The sequence below is a fragment of the Pseudophryne corroboree genome, chromosome 4 (genome assembly GCF_028390025.1).
Source record: "Pseudophryne corroboree isolate aPseCor3 chromosome 4, aPseCor3.hap2, whole genome shotgun sequence".
Classification (NCBI taxonomy): Eukaryota; Metazoa; Chordata; class Amphibia; order Anura; family Myobatrachidae; genus Pseudophryne; species Pseudophryne corroboree.
This window is the reverse complement of record NC_086447.1, coordinates 421,604,070-421,627,484: the sequence shown is the minus strand read 5'-3', so window position 1 is coordinate 421,627,484 and position 23,415 is coordinate 421,604,070. Positions and strand designations below refer to the sequence as shown.

Sequence of the window (23,415 nt, the reverse complement as noted above, 5' to 3'; positions counted from 1 at the left end):
GTTTTTCCCTGACACGCCTGCGTTTTTTAGCACACTCCCGGAAAACGCTCAGTTACCACCCAGAAACACCCCTTTCCTGTCAATCATTCACCGATCAGCAGTGCGACTGAAAAGCGCCTCAGGATCCACAGCAAAACTGCTAAGTTTTTTGTTAAACAACTAAACGCATGCGCCCTGCGTGCCTTGCGCATGCGCAATTAGCAACAAATCGCAGCATAGCGAAAATCGGCAACGAGCGAACAACTCGGAATGACCCCCATGGTTTCATGTTGAGTGTTCAAAATATCACCCAATCAAATCAGATTAGATCTGTCAATGCAGCAAATCGGCTGATAATTTATTCAATAGGCATGTATCAGAGGTCCACACACATCCCAGTAGTGAATGAAAAAGTTATGTGGGATACGTGTACTCCGTAAAGCACCTGTCCTTGGTGTGATTGTATTTTGGCTACCTGTATGGCCAAATTGCTTAAATATCTGATCATTCAGTTACTGGACGGGACAACAAGCTTCCATCATACAGCATGTTGATATATTTACTATAATCCAGTACTTCTAAACTGACAGGTCAAGGCATGGAAAAGCTCATAACATTTTACATGTCAGTAACATTTTACTACTTTATATAATAAATATATAATAAATAAATAAATATATATATATATAATAATAAACAGTTTCCCAAGTGCGCTAAATAAGACTGTATCTACAATGATTCTTCCAGTGTTGTTTCCATAAGTCAGAATTGAATACTGGAGGAGATTTGTATCTGGGAACCTGTAACGGACACCCCTCACCAAGATGGTCACCCAAACAAGAGGCCCTAGGCCAATTAGTAAAAAATTGTTTTAGTAACACATGTTAAAACAAATACAGTTTTCACATAAAATTCCTCATATAGTGTTCACAAAGATGTGTTTAAAATGATGACAATAAAGGATAACCAGTATGTTCATTGTGTGGTCTTTAACTCTAGATACTCCCTCACCTTTTTCAAGGTGAGAGTTTAAGAGGGAGTATCTTCACAAACTATGCTGGAAACTCCTGACTGACAAACCCAACGCGTTTCGTCTTATCGACTTCATCGGGGGTAACTTGTTTGGGGATGAATAAAAAGAATGAATTTAGTTTATAAGGACTGATGTCCAAAATTTGATGAGCAAAGAATATAAATGGTATGAGAATTTAGAAAAAAGGTACCTACCAAATATATAAAACAGGCTTATTTGCCATTAATAGATTTGTGTGTGGAGAATCACAACCTAAAATTGTGAATTATAAAACACATTAATAAATGTGTTTTATAACTACTCAAGAAATTTCTAATAAAAATGTCGGGGCATACCTTGGATATAGTGATAAAAAGGGATTCTCTTAAGTTCGCTCCTGATAGGAGCTTTCTTGGTGGTTCCTTTTAGGAATCCTAATGGTCCTAGATATAAAATTCTGCATTAAAGATAATTATTCGAGACTCCTTTGTGGAGCTCCTTATAGGGACTATTGATTGAGGTTCCCTTTAAAAATACTGGCAGTCAGATTTTGATGCACTGAATGAATAAGATATCCAGATCTTACAATCAGGACTATTTCTGATTCAGGTATTAGCCCGTATATAGAATACTTCTAGGAAAAAATACTTCAAAAAGTATAAAGCTGATTTGACACTTCCATTCACAGCCAGAATCTCTCAGGATCCATTCTGTGAGTTTTACTGAGGAGGTTTTCATTGCGTTGTGATTGTCAAATCAGCTTTATACTTTTTGAAGTATTTTTTCCTGGAAGTATTCTATATACGGGCTAATACCTGAATCAGAAATAGTCCTGATTGTAAGATCTGGATATCTTATTCAGGCAGTGCGTCAAAATCTGACTGCCAGTATTTTTAAAGGGAACCTCAATCAATAGTCCCTATAAGGAGCTCCACAAAGGAGTCTCGAATAATTATCTTTAAGGCAGAATTTTATATCTAGGACCATTAGGATTCCTAAAAGGAACCACCAAGAAAGCTCCTATCAGGAGCGAACTTAAGAGAATCCCTTTTTATCACTATATCCAAGGTATGCCCCGACATTTTTATTAGAAATTTCTTGAGTAGTTATAAAACACATTTATTAATGTGTTTTATAATTCACAATTTTAGGTTGTGATTCTCCACACACAAATCTATTAATGGCAAATAAGCCTGTTTTATATATTTGGTAGGTACCTTTTTTCTAAATTCTCATACCATTTATATTCTTTGCTCATCAAATTTTGGACATCAGTCCTTATAAACTAAATTCATTCTTTTTATTCATCCCCAAACAAGTTACCCCCGATGAAGTCGATAAGACGAAACGCGTTGGGTTTGTCAGTCAGGAGTTTCCAGCATAGTTTGTGAAGATACTCCCTCTTAAGCTCGCACCTTGAAAAAGGTGAGAGAGTATCTAGAGTTAAAGACCACACAACGAAGATACTGGTTATCCTTTATTGTCATCATTTTAAACACATCTTTGTGAACACTATATGAGGAATTTTATGTGAAAACTGTATTTGTTTTAACATGTGTTATTAAAACTATTTTTTATTAATTGGCCTTGGGCCTCTTGTTTGGGTGAGCATCTTGGTGAGGGGTGTCCGTTACAGGTTCCCAGATACAAATCTTCTCCAGTATTCAATTCTGACTTATGGAAACAACACTGGAAGAATCATTGTAGATACAGTCTTATTTAGCGCACTTGGGAAACTGTTTTTTATTCTGTATGCTATTGAGGTCCTCCAACAGGGACCTCTCCCGTTGTGCTGCTTTGAACTTGGCGCAAGATAACGATACTGTTGTGTTTCATATATATATATATATATATATAGACAAGAGTCCAACAATATATATATTTTATTTATTTTATTCAGTTGCAAACCGCACACATTTTCTCAGTTAAGTTGTGGGTGACGGGTCAAAAGCATGCAGAGAAAAGCACCTAGGGATATCCACCAAGGACAAGTACCAGGTGACCAGCACACCACCATCGTAGAAGATGACAAAATCAGTTGAATGCAATATATACGAGAAGCCATCACACTGAATAAGCAGTCATACTCATCCATTAAAAGTGAACAGAGAGTAATGTATTGACATAGTATATCCAAACGGCCTGTTTCAGTAATGCAACCTACATCAAGGGACGGCCACAAATCAAAACGTAAAGTACTTACATATATTTTATCTTTACTGTATCGAACTTTGATGTTATGAAGAAGGGTTGCTTCATTGAGGTACATTAAAGAACCTGCAGAGATAACCACACAGTTATTTACAGATTAGAAAGTTCAATTTTAAACTGCCAACTTAGTACATAGCATCCATGACTGTGTTTGTGTAACAAAATGTTCACATATGATTGAATCTTGAATCACAGCGCCCTAGAGTATCTGCATTTTCTTCACGGCACCCCTAGACCACAAGTTTCTTACTGATAAATTCATCAGAAATTATTAAAATGACAGTAAGTAAATTGTGCTTACTTGTCATTCTTAGGGCCAGTTACGTGGTGGCGGACAAGGTTGCACTTCAGTTTGTCCACATATATTATGACTTGCTGCCATCACCACTGGCTTTGCCTATCACACTGACCATAAATAATCTGATTTGGTCCTGGACAACCAAACCATGGCACTCCAGCAGGTGCCCAATTTGGGACCTACTGAAATATAGAATTCTTCTGAAACTATTTAAGGCCATCAATTAGCTGTCAGGTTTCCTCAAGAATTATTTAGCACTTGTTTAGGAGTAGTTCTATGAAAACATATACATAATCAGTGAGTTGTCTCCTTTTAAATTACTATGTGGATCACTGTTAACACATTAATGAGAAGAAAACTGACTGAAGCAGAGGAGGGGAATAGACAAGTCACTGTTTACTGCAGAGGTTCCCAAACACGGTCCTCACGGCACCCTAACGGTCCAAGTTCTAAGTATTTCCAAGTCCATGCTTGGCCACAGGTGATCTAATTAACACCACAGTCAATTTGATTTAACCATCTGCGCTGAGCTATAGAGATCTTTAAAAGCTGGACTGTTATGTTGCCTTGAGGGCTGAGTTTTGGAACCACTGGTTTAATGTATTGCATATTTTAGCTATTAAAATAAGGCCCCTCAAAAATATAATTGCCATACTTTTCTAATTCTAACTCCTGTAAATGTAAACTATATACACCTAAAAGACCAAAGAAAAAGATCTTAAGTAAATATGAAGTAGGACTAATCTCTGAAACTGTAGAGGGCACAAAAACAGAATAACGCATAGGGACTTTGGACAGAAAGTAGAGCAAATGTAAATTTTCTCTGTTAATAGGTAACCTATCGGGGAGATCTTTGACAACTTAAGAGAAATTATTATACTACAGTAGGTTAAGATAATACTCTTTTAAACTTTACATCAGTATGTGTTCTATTTTTTGAATACATTACAAATATGCAAACCTTTCTGTTAAATAATAATTTAGGAGATACAAAGCTTCAGCCAATTCTGAGTTTCCTAAATAATAAGAATTTACTCACCGGTAATTCTATTTCTCGTAGTCCGTAGTGGATGCTGGGTACTCCGTAAGGACCATGGGGAATAGACGGGCTCAGCAGGAGACTGGGCACTCTTAAAAGAAAGATTAGGTACTATATCTGGTGTGCACTGGCTCCTCCCTCTATGCCCCTCCTCCAGACCTCAGTTAGGGAAACTGTGCCCGGAAGAGCTGACATTACTAGGAAAGGATTTGGAATCCAGGGTAAGACTCATACCAGCCACACCAATCACACCGTACAACTTGTGATAACTGTACCCAGTTAACAGTATGAACAACAACTGAGCCTCATTCAACAGATGGCTCATAACAATAACCCTATAGTTAAGCAATAACTATATACATGTATTGCAGAAAGTCCGCACTTGGGACGGGCTCCCAGCATCCACTACGGACTACGAGAAATAGAATTACCGGTGAGTAAATTCTTATTTTCTCTGACATCCTAGTGGATGCTGGGTACTCCGTAAGGACCATGGGGATTATACCAAAGCTCCCAAACGGGCGGGAGAGTGCGGATGACTCTGCAGCACCGAATGAGCAAACTCAAGGTCCTCCTCAGCCAGGATATCAAACTTGTAGAATTCTGCAAAAGTGTTTGATCCCGACCAAGTAGCAGCTCGGCAAAGTTGTAAAGCCGAGACCCCTCGGGCAGCCACCCAAGAAGAGCCCACCTTCCTCGTGGAATGGGCTTTTACTGATTTAGGATGCGGCAGTCCAGCCGCAGAATGTGCAAGTTGAATCGTGCTACAGATCCAGCGAGCAATAGTCTGCTTTGAAGCAGGAGCACCCAGCTTGTTGGGTGCATGCAGGATAAACAGCGAGTCCGTTTTTCTGACTCTAGCCGTCCTGGAAACATAGATTTTCAGGGCCCGGACTACGTCCAGCAACTTGGAATCCTCCAAGTCCCGAGTAGCCGCAGGTACCACAATAGGTTGGTTCAAATGAAACGCTGATACCACCTTTGGGAGAAATTGGGGACGAGTGCTCAATTCTGCCCTGTCCATATGGAAAATCAGATATGGGCTTTTACAGGACAAAGCCGCCAATTCTGACACACGCCTAGCTGAGGCCAAGGCCAACAGCATGACTACCTTCCACGTGAGATACTTCAACTCCACGGTCTGAAGTGGCTCAAACCAATGTGATTTTAGGAAATCCAACACAATGTTGAGATCCCAAGGTGCCACTGGAGGCACAAAAGGGGGCTGAATATGCAGCACTCCCTTAACAAACGTCTGAACTTCAGGCAGTGAAGCCAGTTCTTTTTGAAAGAAAATAGCCAGGGCCGAAATCTGGACTTTAATGGATCCCAATTTTAGGCCCATAGTCACTCCTGACTGTAGGAAGTGCAGAAATCGACCCAGCTGAAATTCCCCTGTTGGGGCCTTCCTGGCCTCACACCAAGCAACATATTTTCGTAATATGCGGCGATAATGTTTTGCTGTCACATCCTTCCTAGCTTTTATCAGCGTAGGAATTACTTCATCTGGAATGCCCTTTTCCATTAGGATCCGGCGTTCAACCGCCATGCCGTCAAACGCAGCCGCTGTAAGTCTTGGAACAGACAGGGCCCCTGCTGTAGCAGGTCCTGTCGGAGCGGCAGAGGCCAAGGGTCCTCTGAGATCATTTCTTGTAGTTCCGGGTACCAAGTTCTTCTTGGCCAATCCGGAACGATGAGTATAGTTCTTACTCCTCTCTTTCTTATTATCCTCAGTACCTTTGGTATGAGAGGAAGAGGAGGGAACACATAAACCGACTGGAACACCCACGGTGTCACTAGAGCATCCACAGCTATCGCCTGAGGGTCCCTTGACCTGGCGCAATATCTTTTTAGCTTTTTGTTGAGGCGGGACGCCATCATGTCCACCTGTGGCCTTTCCCAACGATATACAATCAGCTTGAAGACTTCTGGATGAAGTCCCCACTCTCCCGGGTGGAGGTCGTGCCTGCTGAGGAAGTCTGCTTCCCAGTTGTCCACTCCCGGAATGAAAACCGCTGACAGTGCTAGCACGTGATTCTCCGCCCATCGAAGAATCCTTGTGGCTTCTGCCATCGCCATCCTGCTTCTTGTGCCGCCCTGTCGGTTTACATGGGCGACCGCCATGATGTTGTCTGACTGAATCAGCACCGGTTGGTTTTGAAGCAGGGGTTCTGCTTGACTCAGGGCATTGTAAATGGCCCTTAGTTCCAGAATATTTATGTGTAGGGAAGTCTCCTGACTCGACCACTGTCCTTGGAAGTTTCTTCCCTGAGTGACTGCCCCCCAACCTCGGAGGCTTGCATCCGTGGTCACCAGGACCCAGTCCTGAATGCCGAATCTGCGGCCCTCGAGAAGATGAGCACTCTGCAGCCACCACAGCAGAGACACCCTGGCCCTCGGGGACAGGGTGCCAGAGATGACAATTCCTGGGCCTTCTCCTCCGGGAGAAACACCTTCTTCTGTTCTGTGTCCAGAATCATGCCCAAGAACAGCAGACGCGTCGTAGGAATCAGCTGCGACTTTGGGATATTCAGAATCCAGTCGTGCTGTTGTAGCACTTCCCGAGATAGTGCTACTCCGACTAACAACTGCTCCTTGGACCTTGCCTTTATAAGGAGATCGTCCAAGTACGGGATAATTATAACTCCCTTCTTTTGAAGGAGTATCATCATTTCGGCCATTACCTTGGTAAATACCCTCGGTGCCGTGGACAGACCAAATGGCAACGTCTGGAATTGGTAATGACAGTCCTGTACCACAAACCTGAGGTACTCCTGGTGAGGTGGGTAAATGGGGACATGTAGGTAAGCATCCTTGATGTCCAGTGACACCATAAAATCCCCCTCTTCCAGGCTTGCAATAACCGCCCTGAGCGATTCCATTTTGAACTTGAACTTCCTTATATAGGTGTTCAAGGATTTCAAATTTAGAATGGGTCTCACCGAACCATCTGATTTCGGTACCACAAACATTGTGGAATAGTAACCCCGTCCCTGTTGAAGGAGGGGAACTTTGATTATCACCTGCTGAAGGTACAGCTTGTGAATTGCCGCCAGTACTACCTCCTTTTCCTTGGGAGCAGCTGGCAAGGCTGATTTGAGGTAACGGCGAGGGGGAGACGCCTCGAACTTCAGCTTGTATCCCTGAGATACCACTTGTAGAACCCAGAGATCCACCTGTGAGCGAACCCACTGGTCGCTGAAGTTCCGGAGACGCGCCCCCACCGCACCTGGCTCCACCTGTGGAGCCCCAGCGTCATGCGGTGTACTTAGTGGAAGCAGGGGAGGATTTTTGTTTCTGGGAACTGGCTGTCTGGTGCAGCTTTTTCCCTCTACCCCTGCCTCTGGGCAGAAAGGACGCGCCTCTGACCCGCTTGCCTTTCTGAGGCCGAAAGGACTGTACTTGATAATACGGTGCTTTCTTAGGCTGTGAGGGAACCTGAGGTAAAAAAGTCGACTTCCCAGCTGTTGCTGTGGATACGAGGTCTGAGAGACCGTCCCCAAACAATTCCTCACCCTTATAAGGCAAAACCTCCATGTGCCTTTTAGAATCAGCATCACCTGTCCACTGCCGAGTCCATAATACTCTCCTGGCAGAAATGGACATTGCATTAATTCTAGATGCCAGCCGGCAAATGTCCCTCTGTGCATCCCTCATATATAAGACGACGTCTTTAATATGCTCTATGGTTAGCAAAATAGTATCCCTGTCAAGGGAATCAATGTTATCTGACAGGGTATCAGACCAAGCAGCTGCAGCACTACACATCCATGCTGAAGCAATTGCAGGTCTCAGTATAGTACCTGAGTGTGTATACACAGACTTCAGGATAGCCTCCTGCTTTCTATCTGCAGGCTCCTTTAAGGCGGCCGTATCCTGAGACGGCAGTGCCACCTTTTTTGATAAGCGTGTGAGCGCCTTGTCCACCCTAGGGGAAGTTTCCCAACGTAACCTGTCCGTTGGCGGGAAAGGGTACGCCATTAGTAACCTCTTAGAAATCACTAATTTCTTATCTGGGGAACACCACGCTTCTTCACACAATTCATTTAACTCATCAGATGGGGTAAAAGTCACTGGCTGCTTTTTCTCCCCAAACATAATACCCTTTTTAGTGGTAACCGGGTTAATGTCAGAAATGTGCAAAACATTTTTCATTGCCGTAATCATGCATCGGATGGCCCTTGTGGACTGTACATTTGTCTCATCCTCGTCTACACTGGAGTCAGACTCCGTGTCGACATCTGTGTCTGCCATCTGAGGTAGCGGGCGTTTTTGAGCCCCTGATGGCCTCTGAGACGCCTGGGCAGGCGCGGGCTGAGATGCCGGCTGTCCCAAAGCTGTTACGTCATCGAACCTTTTATGCAAGGAGTTGACACTGTCGGTTAATACCTTCCACATATCCATCCACTCTGGTGTCGGCCCCGCAGGGGGCGACATCACACTTATCGGCTCTTGCTCCGCCTCCACGTAAGCGTCCTCATCAAACATGTCGACACAGCCGTACCGACACACCGCACACACACAGGGAATGCTCTGACGGAGGACAGGACCCCACAAAGTCCTTTGGGGAGACAGAGAGTATGCCAGCACACACCAGAGCGCTATATAACAGAGGGATTTACACTAACACAAAGTGAATTTTCCCCCAATAGCTGCTTATATCACCTTTTGCGCCTAAATTTATGTGCCCCCCCTCTCTTTTTTACCCTTCTTGTAGTGTATACTGCAGGGGAGAGCCTGGGGAGCGTCCTTCCAGCGGAGCTGTGAAGAGAAAATGGCGCCGGTGTGCTGAGGGAGATAGCCCCACCCCCTCCGCGGCGGGCTTCTCCCGCTTTTTTAATAATGTTAATGGCGGGGGATTAGGCACATATACAGTTTATAACTGTATTATGTGCACATTTGCCAAAAGGTATACTTATTGCAGCCCAGGGCGCCCCCCCCCCCCCCCCCAGCGCCCTGCACCCACCAGTGACCGGAGCGTGTGGTGTGCTGTGGGAGCAATGGCGCACAGCTGCAGTGCTGTGCGCTACCTTATTGAAGACCGGAGTCTTCAGCCGCCGATTTTCTCCTGGTTCTTCCGTCTTCTGGCTCTGCAAGGGGGACGGCGGCGCGGCTCCGGGAACGGACGATCGAGGTCGGGCCCTGTGTTCGATCCCTCTGGAGCTAATGGTGTCCAGTAGCCTTAGAAGCACAAGCTAGCTGCAAGCAGGTAGGTTTGCTTCTCTCCCCTCAGTCCCTCGTAGCAGTGAGTCTGTTGCCAGCAGATCTCACTGAAAATAAAAAACCTAACAAATACTTTCTTTTCTAGTAAGCTCAGGAGAGCCCACTAGGTGCGCATCCAGCTCTGGCCGGGCACAGATTCTAACTGAGGTCTGGAGGAGGGGCATAGAGGGAGGAGACAGTGCACACCAGATATAGTACCTAATCTTTCTTTTAAGAGTGCCCAGTCTCCTGCGGAGCCCGTCTATTCCCCATGGTCCTTACGGAGTACCCAGCATCCACTAGGACGTCAGAGAAACATTGTTATCAGAGACTGGTCAGTTACACCAGCCAGCAACTCACAGAATATATAGTAGATGTATTTTGCACATAAACACCCTTATGAGCATGCATAAAGTAGGAAATAAAGACCTTTCTGTTTATTTGGTGGTGGTGAATTACTTTTAAGATGGTCATATAGTGGCAAGTTTAGCTGAACTGTCCAAAACAGAGTAGACAAATGTCTGTCGGAATACATATGTATTACCGGCAGACGGGATGGCAGCTGTTAGTATATTAACAGCGGCATCCTGTCTGTCGGAATCCCGTCACCGAGTCCGCTCGCCATGCTTTGGGCCTGTCACACTCGGTTGGTGGCATGGACCCACCAACCGAGTTAGAATACCTGGTGGTGAACGGGATTCTGGATGTTGGTATTACCCCGGCTGTCGGGATTCCGGATGTTGGTCTCCTGAACACTTGGGGACGGTATTTTAACTGCATCCCTGTCTGTTAGTTTATATATACTGCCCACCTCAAATTGCCATCAGATAGACCCATCAGCAGAGTACGGTCCCAAAAGACTGCCAGATATACATTGGAATTTGTAGTCCATTCAGTCTACAGTATGCAGCACAATTGGTTGCCAAAATTGCAGTGTATAATGACCATGTACTATTAGGAACATACTGTTATGCCAATCCTGTTGTAGACAGCCATACTGCTCAAGATTCTCAAATAAAGCCCTATGGGGTCTTTTCAGTCAGAAAAGGCACTGTGCGGTCACGCAATACAATATGGCTGCATGCTGCCCATCCATGGCCCAAAGAGGCAAAATGGACTGGCCCAGGGGGAATTTGGAAGCCTGCCCCCCGCCCCAGCCTGCCACTGCTCATACTAGGACACACTTTTCTGTGCTTTACAAAGGGAATGGACAAATAATGCCTCAGGCACATTTACTCAATCTTGTTGAATCTATGCTTTTTCAACAATATACTAGTACTGTTGTCTTGAAAAATCATGTTTTGTGTTATGTTGCATACTATGAAGTTATTGAAAGGTTTTGTAATATCAAAGCACTTATTAGCCTCAAGATACTGTATTGTCTTTGTCATAGACACATAGAATGTGCAGTGTCCAGTTTTGTGTCCAATTTTTGTTATTTATAGAAACATAGAAAGTGCAGTGTCCAGTTTTGTGTCGAATTTTTGTTATTTATACTAAGTTTATAAAATGATTAGCAACATTTGCCGATAGTGGGGAACAATAAAGAAATGTGAAGAAAACTCTCTGTTACAAGCACTACTGTAGCCGGGGTGATTAAAATATATCCATGGCTCGGAGGAGCTCAAAACATGTACAGTAAAGCCACCTCTCAACTCCAATTAATTGATAATAGAGAAGTAGCTGTAAGAGCAGAGAGACTGGACCTATTCAGCTGGAGATCCTGGAAGAAAAATTCTGGCAAGTGTGACTGTGTAAATGGGAAGGGAGGGTGACTGTAATACCGGCTAGGGGTCTGTACTTGAGGATTGTTAGGAATCTGTATCCAGACCACGTTTTACTGCACAGCTCTACCTTGCATCTACTGTAGTTACATTGTAGCAGTAGAAACATAAGACGATGCAACAATGATCTAGCTACTGTAGAGCATTGGACCCAACTTCCTTGTTCATCATAGGCAACTTGTCCTTTCCTAGCTTTTGTGGAACTACATCCCAGCACAAAATTTCAGACTCTAGTATGTTGAGGCTTGTACAGTACTTCCACAACAGCTAAAGCTAGGACAACATCTGAAAACTGAGCCTAATTCATGTTTGTATGCAGTGGCCGATATTCACGCAACAGAGCGATTATCAGCAAACTGCGCATGTGCTGCTATCGCAATGCTCATGCAGGAGGGTGCAGCTGCGATCCCGCTCGCAATGAGGACTTTGTCATAGTGATTGACAGGAAGTGGCCATTTCAATGTGTTAAAGGGGACTTTAAGGGGAGTGGTTGGAGAAATGCAGGCGTATCATGCCCATTTTCGGGGTGTGTATCTTCTGATGGCTGAGTGATTGTACGTACAAATACATGGCATCTGAGTCGCTAATGCTGTGGCCTGTCTATGTAGCCATAGACCAACCTTAGTTTCTATGTTCTCCCTGACTACATATAGTCTGCTAATGTGTACGCAATTGCGATTGAGTCCAGTGGGCATCTTTTTTCACTCCTGGGTGGCAGCTTCACTTTCTAACATTAGCAGCTCTGTAGCATAGAGAATCGCAACTGCATTTGGACACAAACATGAATTAGGCCCATTGTGAGTTGGTTTCCCAAGAATTTCTGCAGTAGTTTATTTTTGTCCTTCATTCTCTTATATACTGTACAGCTACTGGGAACTAAGAAGTACCCGGCACATCATCGCTTTTTTCATTCTAACTCAGGGGGTGGGCAAAATATTTTTTGGGGGCCCCTCCGTAATTTACTAAAATGTGTTATATGTGCTCATAAGCAGTGTCATAACAATAAAGGCAGCAGCCACATCTCTGACCAGGCTTTCACCAAAAGCTCTTCCAGGATGGGCCCCCTCTTGGTCTTCTTTCAAAGAAGGAGCTCCCAGGATCTGACCAAGGGGGTCATTCCGAGTTGATCGCTAGTGAAAAATGTTCGCAGCGCAGCGATTAAGTGAAAAAGCGGCACTTCTGCACATGCGTATGCGGCGCATTGCGCTCGCGCGACGTACTTTCACAACGGGCGATGTATTTTTACACAAGGTCTAGTGACGCTTTTCAGTCGCAATGGCAGCCACAGAGTGATGGACAGGAAAGGGGCGTTTCTGAGTGTCAACTGACCGTTTTCAGGGAGTGTTCCAAAAAACGCAGGCGTGCCAGGAAAAACGCAGGAGTGGCTGGCCGAACTCAGGGCGTGTTTGTGACGTCAAATCCAGAACTGAATGGTCTGAAGTGATCGCAAGCGCTGAGTACGTCTGGAGCTACTCTAAAACTACACAATTTTTTTTTGTAGCCGCTCTGCGATCCTTTCGTTCGCACTTCTGCTTTCTGCTAAGCTAAGATACACTCCCAGAGGGCGGCGGCTTAGCGTTTGCATGGCTGCTAAATACTGCTAGCGAGCGATCAACTCAGAATGACCCCCCAAGTCGCTGGGCTATGTAAAATTCAGACTGAACCACAGATTCTAAATCAGTTTGCAAGACTTCCCTCAGCTTTTGATCTCTCTCAGTTGCCTTGGCAGGGACCAGGCAGTTAGGAAAATGCAGACTTGTCCCAGGAAATTATTATTGCCTCATCCAATGGCACAGTAATGTGGGGTTGCACAATAGAAACTACAGATGTGTCCTCATACATCTTTGCTCAGTCATGTCAAAAAGCCCCTCTAGGCATGCCAGGTCCTGTGAGACCCTGCTAGCATCAGGTCTCTTCTTTGCCAAAAATGTTTCTTAGATGCAACCAATGCGATTAGGATGCACCAGTAGACTGTGCGATTAATTTGATATGAGACACTTGTATATACGTGCGTTACCGAGTCTCTGAATCTGCATATGGAGTGCTACTATGCAGTGGCCATGGCTTTTTTCAGTGCTAAATTCTGTTGTGCTTCATATACAGACTCAACTGCACATAGATATACAAGTATTGTATATAAAATGAATCAGCACATTCTCCTGGTGCGTAATAGTCGCAATGACTTGCAGCTAATACCCTTTTCCACTGACATCTAAATCCCGGATTATTTCATGAGAACATGCATCAACCCGGAGTTAAGCTCAGTGGAAAAGGGTCCACCCATTCCCAGTGAGTTGGGTATCCTTCCTGGGTAACTAGCAGGTTTTTACCCTGGAAGGCTAAAACAAAAACTGCTGAAAGCGCCTCGTAATAAATTGTTCTATAAAAAAATTCCCCAATTTCAATGCGCTGCTGTGTAGGCACTGTGTATTTGCCTAATTGAAGTAAACTAGATTGATAAAGAACTCAGCTGCGCAATGAAATTCGAAACATGAACAAAAGCGGACGTATGCCGAGATAAATTATAAAGAAAAATTTAATATGACAATAAAATAAAATTTCATACAATAAAACATATAGTCTGGACTTAAACCTTATAAGGAAAATAGTAAAAAACCCTGTACTGGATATCAGATAAAACAAGCACTTGTGGTGTGAGCAGTAACAATATGCAACATTTGTATCCAACAAGTAGAAACAGTATCGTATCCTGGATATGAATGAATTGTTAGAATGTGTAGTAATTCATAAATTTTAAACTGGTAACTGCAGTCCCATGAATGTATTAATGGAGCTCCTTTATGTAGAAATGCTCTGATGTCAGATAAACTCAAAATTACCTCTCCCGTGGGCTGGTTTCTAACCGAGCGTCCTCAGTTAGAATATCCTGCATTGCCCACCACGTAGCTGTCACTGGGAGGGAGAGTGCAAAGCTTGCACCGGGCGGAGTCCTACACGGAGACGCTGCTAGAGGTATGAAGGCGTCGCTATGGAGACTGAGTTGCCAATGCTGCTCGGCAGGCCTCGATGTCAGCTGCGGCGTGCAGAGAATAATATTCCACTGCAGGGGCTGCAAGGCCAATGTCGGTCTCTTAGTATAGATTAAAGTGCTTGTCATGCAAAATGCTTGTAAGGCAGAGTGTAGAAGTCCAGTAGGTAAAAAAGAATTGAGGAGTCCTAACCAGTTTCGTCACGCTCCACGTGACTTTCTCAAAGGTAATTTTGACTTTATCTGACATCGGAGCATTTCTACATAAAGGAGCTCCATTAATACATTCATGGGACTGCAGTTACCAGTTTAAAACTTATGAATTACTCCACATTCTAACAATTCATTCATATCCAGGATACGATACGGTTTCTACTTGTTGGATACAAATGTTGCATATTGTTACTGCTCACACCACAAGTGCTTGTTTTATATGATATCCAGTGCAGGGTATTTAACTATTTTCCTTATTAAGTCCAGACTATATGTTTTATTGTATGAAATTTATTTTATTGTCATTAAATTTTTCTTTATAATTTATCTCAGCATACGTCAGCTTTTGTTCATGTTTCCAAATTCATTGTGCAGCTGAGTTCTTTTTTCAATCTAGTTTTACCCTGGAAGGACCCATGTGAGCTGCAGTGTAAATGGGTAGCCCGGGTCGTCCGACCCCCGACCTATTCACAGCATGGGAAGAGCCGCTTTCCTGGCACAATGAGATGATGTAATCCCCAAGTGCCTAAACTGCATGTGCAGTGTGAATTGCACCAACCAGGGAATAACCCGGGCCATGTGAAGTGGGCTATCTCGGGTCTGACCTGATTTGAAACAGAGTTCCAAATCCTACGTCAGACCCGGGACTTTAGTGGAAAAGAGGTATGAGACCCATTATCAGCAAAAAAAAAAAAAAAAAGACCCAACGCTAGAAGAGTTGCATGGTACCTGTCAGCTTCCCTGCATGTACGGAGACTAAACGTATAAGGACACGTCTGTATTTGTTACATTTATATGCATTTGACACATTTCAATGCACCTGAAACGGTCTAAAACACAGGTAAAAGCATTAGTAAATGCAAACACTTATTTAACGCACCCTCATTCTACATGCACAATAGCTGTATTAGTGCTGGAAATGATTTTTAAAATCCAGTGGGTATGTAGCAGCAATCCGATCAATAAGACATGTCCCACACTTAGCACAGATCAGGCAAACCCAACGTGTTTGCTACGTACAGAGCTGTAGGCAGTGAACTAAAATTGCCGTCATTTGTCTTCTCTCCAGTCTGACTCGCATAATGGTTCTTTTTACAACAGCTCTTATTGGTAGGTAGTAGAAGTGAAAAGGCTATTACTATTTACAAGTCCTGAGGCAGCCGTTTCACTCATCCAGACAGCTGATGTCTGACTTTGAGGTCTGAGGTTTAACTGTCCACAGAAAGATGCCGATTCTTAGCAACTTCTATGACCTGAATGAAATGTCAGGAATCACTACATACAGTATTTCAAACTTTCCAAATGTAGGTACAGTACGTTCCAAATCTAGCTCGGCTGTTATTAGCCATTTAAATATTTCTGTCATTAATGTCAAGCACATGAAATTATATCCTTTTCCAGGGTCACTGCTGTCATACTGTATTTATACTGTACATGACAGCAACTTTCATTGCAGTGGTATAATGATTACTAGCACTTGGTGCTTGCCTCTCCTGGAGAAGCAAAGCACCATCCTATGCATGTCATTTCCACTGTTACGATTTATCAGTGTATCAAGATTATTTTATATATATATATATATATATATATATATATATATATATATACACACACACATACACACACAGGTTGAGTATCCCATATCCAAATATTCCAAAATATGGAATTTGAGTGAAAGTGAGATAGTGAAATCTTTGTTTTCTGATGGCTCAATGTACACAAACTTTGTTTAATACACATAGTTGTTAAAAATATTGTATTAAATGACCTTCAGGCTGTGTGTATAAGTTGTATATGAAACATAAATGCATTCTGTGCTTAGACTTGGGTCCCATCACCATGATATCTCATTATGGTATGCAATTATTCCAAAATACGGAAAAATCCGATATCCAAAATACTGCTGGTCCCAAGCATTTTGGATAAGGGATACTCAACATGTATGTATGTATGTATGTATGTATGTATGTATGTATGTATATATATATATATACATACATACATACATACATACATACATACATACATACATATATACACACACACACATATATATATATATATATATATATATATATATATGTATGTATGTAAAAGGGGGGATAAGGGTTTCAGCGACTAACAGTGTCTGATAAAGTAAGATATAAATATAAGGAGACTTAATGGATACGTATAAAATAATAGAGCATTTATTTAAACAATATAAAAATAATTAGTATCAGGGTGGGTTAAAAGCCGGAGGATAAATACTACTTAACTAATACAAAATAAAAGGACAGCTAAAAAACTAGATAAATTACATATAATAAAAGACAATAAATAAATATCGGATAAGAGAGTGCTGCTTATCTTTGAAAGTGGAGAGTCAATTGAGGTACACCCAAAGCGTTTCGTCACTCAGACTTCATCAAGGGGTATGGGACCACTGAACAGGCACTCTTATTTATAGCACATGTAATTAGAAATGGATAATTGTGACATCACTTCCTGTGAGGACTGATGTTACTGTTTGGTGTAAGTTTTTTAACATAAGCATAAGTAAATGATAGTGAGCAGAGTAATAACCTCAGAGCACTAAATAGATTGTAAAAACGAGTTATAGAATGTGAGTTATTTATTAAAAAAGTCCGGGGACGGGTCCGACGTCACTTTCGCCCCACTTCCTTTGTCGTAATCTTCTTACTGCGCATGCGCGATTGCGCCACGCTTCCGGTCAGCGGATCAGTGTGTTTATGCACCTCAGCATCGCTTCCGCTCTAGTCGTCGTGTCACTTCCCGTCTCGGGCGGAGTCGTCGTCTGTGGCATGTATAGGCTGGGGTGGGTTGTCAATCATCGTAACGGCCATTTTGTAGAAGTCTTTTAGTATCCAAGACATATAGCAGTGCTGAGTTCCATTCTATCTCATCCGGAATTATCTTCTGGGTTATGTATTGGCTGAGGCAGGTTGTCAATCATTGCGGCGGCCATCTTATTGGAGTCTTTGGCTTCCAGGACATATAACAGTGCTGAGTTCCATTGTGGAAAACAGCTCGCACATACAAGAATAAAGAAATACATATATTAATGTCTATTTAAATAAATGTTTTTATTATTATTATAATGTGGTCTAATGGTTTATTTTTGGGAGGACTGGTACTGATCTAGGTGGAAATTGCTATAGAAACAGGGTATTTCTAACTATATAGCGAGAAGAACGTTGTGGGTTAATCGTGGAGTTAATCCATACAATACTATTTTTATACAGTTCGGTCTCATATTGTGGCATATATCAGGATAATTTGAACCCATTTTGGTCTTAGAGTGTGGCGGAGTATATTGTAAAGTATCCATCATGAAAAGCGTAGAGAATGAGGATAGTTTAAAAGAAGTGATGGTAAATAATTTAAAGAGGACAAAATTAAGTGCAATTTTATTAAGCTATGTGGGATAATATAAAAGAGGAGGTAGCTAGTGAAGTCATACTGGTGATAATCAGTCATATACTAGTTATTAGTGACAAATAGAGAAAGTGCATCCGTGTATGACTGATATTAGAGATTATAATTATCGACCTCCGTGCTGTGGTGATTTATACGCGTATACATGTTATATCAATATTAAAAGCCCGACTAGGCTCGTTCTTCTACAGTACCCAATCTTCGCAAGTGGTTACCCACTTGGTACTGGTTGGGCCCAACACTGCTTAGCTTCCAAGATCGGGCGGGATTGGGCGTGAAACCAGTGCGGTATGACTGTACCATATGGTGAAATTAGTCAGGCACAAATTATTAAAAGTTTTTATTGGGATCATTCATACATTATATACAAAGTATACATATAGTGATATTTAGAATAAAAGAGTGAGTTGTGCTTGGAAGAGAAGAAGTGGCTAGTCGGTGAGCAGAAGATTTTTGAAGAGGGTACTTCTCTCATAAAAATGGGGCGATCTCATATCCCTCGTTGAAGCCCATGGGGTGTGTAGTTTTCAGTTGAAATATCCAGAACATCTCTCTTTGGGAGAGCTTCTTAGCCAAATCTCCACCCCTTTCGCCACTGGTCACGTGTTCGATGGCTTTGAAGGTCATCTCTTCTGGGTTGGAATTGTGTTTCAATTTGAAGTGTCTGTACAGCAGATGAGTCTCTACTTTGTTTTTGATACTCCGTACACGTGACCAGTGGCGAAAGGGGTGGAGATGTGGCTAAGAAGCTCTCCCAAAGAGAGATGTTCTGGATATTTCAACTGAAAACAACACACCCCATGGGCTTCAACGAGGGATATGAGATCGCCCCATTTTTATGAGAGAAGTACCCTCTTCAAAAATCTTCTGCTCACCGACTAGGCACTTCTTCTCTTCCAAGCACAACTCACTCTTTTATTCTAAATATCACTATATGTATACTTTGTATATAATGTATGAATGATCCCAATAAAAACTTTTAATAATTTGTGCCTGACTAATTTCACCATATGGTACAGTCATACCGCACTGGTTTCACGCCCAATCCCACCCGATCTTGGAAGCTAAGCAGTGTTGGGCCCAACCAGTACCAAGTGGGTAACCACTTGCGAAGATTGGGTACTGTAGAAGAACGAGCCTAGTCGGGCTTTTAATATTGATATAACATGTATACGCGTATAAATCACCACAGCACGGAGGTCGATTATTATAATCTCTAATATCAGTCATACACGGATGCACTTTCTCTATATTTGTCACTAATAACTAGTATATGACTGATTATCACCAGTATGACTTCACTAGCTACCTCCTCTTTTATATTATCCCACATAGCTTAATAAAATTGCACTTAATTTTTTCCTCTTTAAATTATTTACCATCACTTCTTTTAAACTATCCTCATTCTCTACGCTTTTCATGATGGATACTTTACAATATACTCCGCCACACTCTAAGACCAAAATGGGTTCAAATTATCCTGATATATGCCACAATATGAGACCGAACTGTATAAAAATAGTATTGTATGGATTAATTCCACGATTAACCCACAACGTTCTTCTCGCTATATAGTTAGAAATACCCTGTTTCTATAGCAATTTCCACCTAGATCAGTACCAGTCCTCCCAAAAATAAACCATTAGACCACATTATAATAATAATAAAAACATTTATTTAAATAGACATTAATATATGTATTTCTTTATTCTTGTATGTGCGAGCTGTTTTCCATAATGGAACTCAGCACTGTTATATGTCCTGGAAGCCAAAGACTCCAATAAGATGGCCGCCGCAATGATTGACAACCTGCTTCAGCCAATACATAACCCAGAAGATAATTCAGGATGAGACCGAATGGAACTCAGCACTGCTATATGTCTTGGATACTAAAAGACTTCTACAAAATGGCCGTTACGATGATTGACAACCCACCCCAGCCTATACATGCCACAGACGACAACTCCGCCCGAGACAGGAAGTGACGCGACGACTAGAGCGGAAGTGATGCTGAGGTGCATAAACACACTGATCCGCTGACCGGAAGCGTGGCACAATCGCGCATGCGCAGTAAGAAGATTACGACAAAGGAAGTGGGGCGGAAGTGATGTCGGACCAGTCCCCGGACTTTTTTAATAAATAACTCACATTCTATAACTCGTTTTTACAATCTATTTAGTGCTCTGAGGTTATTACTCTGCTCACTATCATTTACTTATGCTTATGTTAAAAAACTTACACCAAACAGTAACATCAGTCCTCACAGGAAGTGATGTCACAATTATCCATTTCTAATTACATGTGCTATAAATAAGAGTGCCTGTTCAGTGGTCCCATACCCCTTGATGAAGTCTGAGTGACGAAACGCGTTGGGTGTACCTCAATTGACTCTCCACTTTCAAAGATAAGCAGCACTCTCTTATCCGATATTTAATTATTTATTGTCTTTTATTATATGTAATTTATCTAGTTTTTTAGCTGTCCTTTTATTTTGTATTAGTTAAGTAGTATTTATCCTCCGGCTTTTAACCCACCCTGATACTAATTATTTTTATATTGTTTAAATAAATGCTCTATTATTTTATACGTATCCATTAAGTCTCCTCATATTTATATATCTTACTTTATCAGACACTGTTAGTCGCTGAAACCCTTATCCCCCCTTTTACATATCCAAATTGAGGCAGTTTATCCCTGCCTAATACTTAAGGGTTAGCTGACGCCTTGTATCACTTAAGGAGTGTCTGAATTTGTTGCATTTATATCATTTTATTTGTTCTATTACTCACACACCTGTGGCGCCATACTTCCACTAATATTATATATATATATATATATATATATATATATATATATATATATATATATATATAATCTCAACAAATGGTATGACCGTGTGCTGGATGGTCATGTTTTCAGGATTTCTGTCCGTGGAAGCAGGGAAGCAGTGGGATAATTACTGACTGAGCAAAATAGATTAAGGGGGTAATTTAGACCTGACCGCTAGGCAGCAATTTTTGCAGTCCTGCGATCAGATAGTCGCCGACTACAGGGGAGTGTGTTTTCGCTGTGCAAGTGTGCAAACACATGTCAAAACAAAAAACTGCAACAAACGAGCGCCTAATCATCAAAATAAAAAGTGAAAACCAATACGTGTTTCATAGAATTAAATAATCACAATTTTATGTTCCCGATAGTCTGCGCTTGCCGGAATACTATGTGTAGTATTGTGGAGATAGCATAGAAAAAGAACAAACGGCTGCACTGGATATTCAGCGCAGCCGTTTGTTCTTTTTCTGTGCAAACGCATGTGCAGCAGAGCTGCACAAACTGATTTTGTGCAGTCTCTGCACAGCCCAGGACTTCCTCAGCCGCTGCAATCAACGGATTTGACGTCAGACACCCTCCCTTCAAACGCTTGGTCCCGCCTGCATTTTTCCAGACACTCCCTGAAAACGGTCAGCTGCCACCCACAAACGCCCTCTTCCTGTCAAACTCCTTCCAAAAACACGTGCGAATGGATCCTTTGCCCAAACCCGTCGCTGACCGGTGATCCACTTTGCGGCCGTCCGTCGTGTCTGCACATTGCAGTGCATACGCATGTGCAGTTCAGATCTGTTGGCCCGCTGTGCGAAAATGCACAGCAACGATCAGGTCTGATTTACACCATGAGTCATGTACAGTATGCGTGATTCAAGAAACCCATTCAACATGGCCAGCAGCCGCAACCCAATAGGTTTCTAGGTGAGATTTACGGAGCTCCGCTTTTGGAGATTGGCGCTGCAGATAAGGCCATCTGAAGATGGCGTTAACCCATTGAACACATCACAGATTTAGCCAGCAATGGGATCTCCTGGTACCCTCCCCAGCAATCGCCACTGACCCCGCATGCGCATTAATCCCGCTGCCACTCTGAGCACATCGCAGAGACAGGCTCCGTCCCTAAAACTGTGCCTTCAGAAATCTGCGTGATGTATGCACATCCTGCAATGCAATCACTTCCAGATCACATACAATAATAAATGGGCCCCTCAATGAGCTGCTGAGGCAAAGCACAGTGTATCACACAAACAATATATATAAGAAGCAGCTTAATGGGCATCAGTCAGAAACCCCTAGTCTATGCAGAGCCATGTTTATGTGCGTTTTCCAATACTAGGAATAAGTAAATTTAAGACGTTAACTTTCATGCTAGACACAAAAACATTGACCCCCATAGTGCTTATGTGAATTCATACCCAACATGGTTAATTTTTTCAGAAGCAAATCAACCAAACAGTACATCTTTTGAGTGTGGGCGAATATCGGGCTTCTAGAGGAAACCCATGGAAAGTAGGAAATATACAAATGGAGAATGATCTGCTTACGCCACAGTGTATGCAGCTATCTGCTAAAATAAGAATTTACTTACCGATAATTCTATTTCTCATAGTCCGTAGTGGATGCTGGGGACTCCAAAAGGACCATGGGGAATAGCGGCTCCGCAGGAGACTGGGCACAAAGTAAAAGCTTTAGGACTAGCTGGTGTGCACTGGCTCCTCCCCCTATGACCCTCCTCCAAGCCTCAGTTAGGATACTGTGCCCGGACGAGCGTACACAATAAGGAAGGATTTTGAATCCCGGGTAAGACTCATTACCAGCCACACCAATCACACCGTACAACTTGTGAGCTGAACCCAGTTAACAGCATGATAACAGAAGGAGCCTCTGAAAAGATGGCTCACAACAACAATAACCCGATTTTTGTAACAATAACTATGTACAAGTAATGCAGACAATCCGCACTTGGGATGGGCGCCCAGCATCCACTACGGACTATGAGAAATAGAATTATCGGTAAGTAAATTCTTATTTTCTCTAACGTCCTAGTGGATGCTGGGGACTCCGAAAGGACCATGGGGATTATACCAAAGCTCCCAAACGGGCGGAGAGTGCGGATGACTCTGCAGCACCGAATGAGAGAACTCCAGGTCCTCCTCAGCCAGGGTATCAAATTTGTAGAATTTAGCAAACGTGTTTGCCCCTGACCAAGTAGCTGCTCGGCAAAGTTGTAAAGCAGAGACCCCTCGGGCAGCCGCCCAAGATGAGCCCACTTTCCGTGTGGAATGGGCTTTTACAGATTTTGGCTGTGGCAGGCCTGCCACAGAATGTGCAAGCTGAATTGTACTACAAATCCAACGAGCAATCGTCTGCTTAGAAGCAGGAGCACCCAGCTTGTTGGGTGCATACAGGATAAACAGCGAGTCAGAT

General features: G+C 42.7%; 1 protein-coding gene and 2 pseudogenes across 9 annotated transcripts in view; 1 reads left to right on the top strand and 2 right to left on the bottom strand.

The window, feature by feature from the left end:
• Positions 1-23,415, bottom strand: part of MYO6 (myosin VI) — a 449,562-nt gene that overhangs the window by 270,832 nt on the left and 155,315 nt on the right. For all 9 annotated transcript variants that reach the window (XM_063916839.1, XM_063916841.1, XM_063916842.1 and 6 more), the window contains exon 4: positions 3,195-3,268. In XM_063916839.1, the coding sequence (XP_063772909.1) occupies positions 3,195-3,268 (74 nt within the window). The remainder of the gene's footprint in view (positions 1-3,194; positions 3,269-23,415) is intronic.
• Positions 18,348-18,467, bottom strand: LOC134912478 (5S ribosomal RNA; annotated as a pseudogene).
• On the top strand, positions 19,177-19,296 carry LOC134912349 (5S ribosomal RNA; annotated as a pseudogene).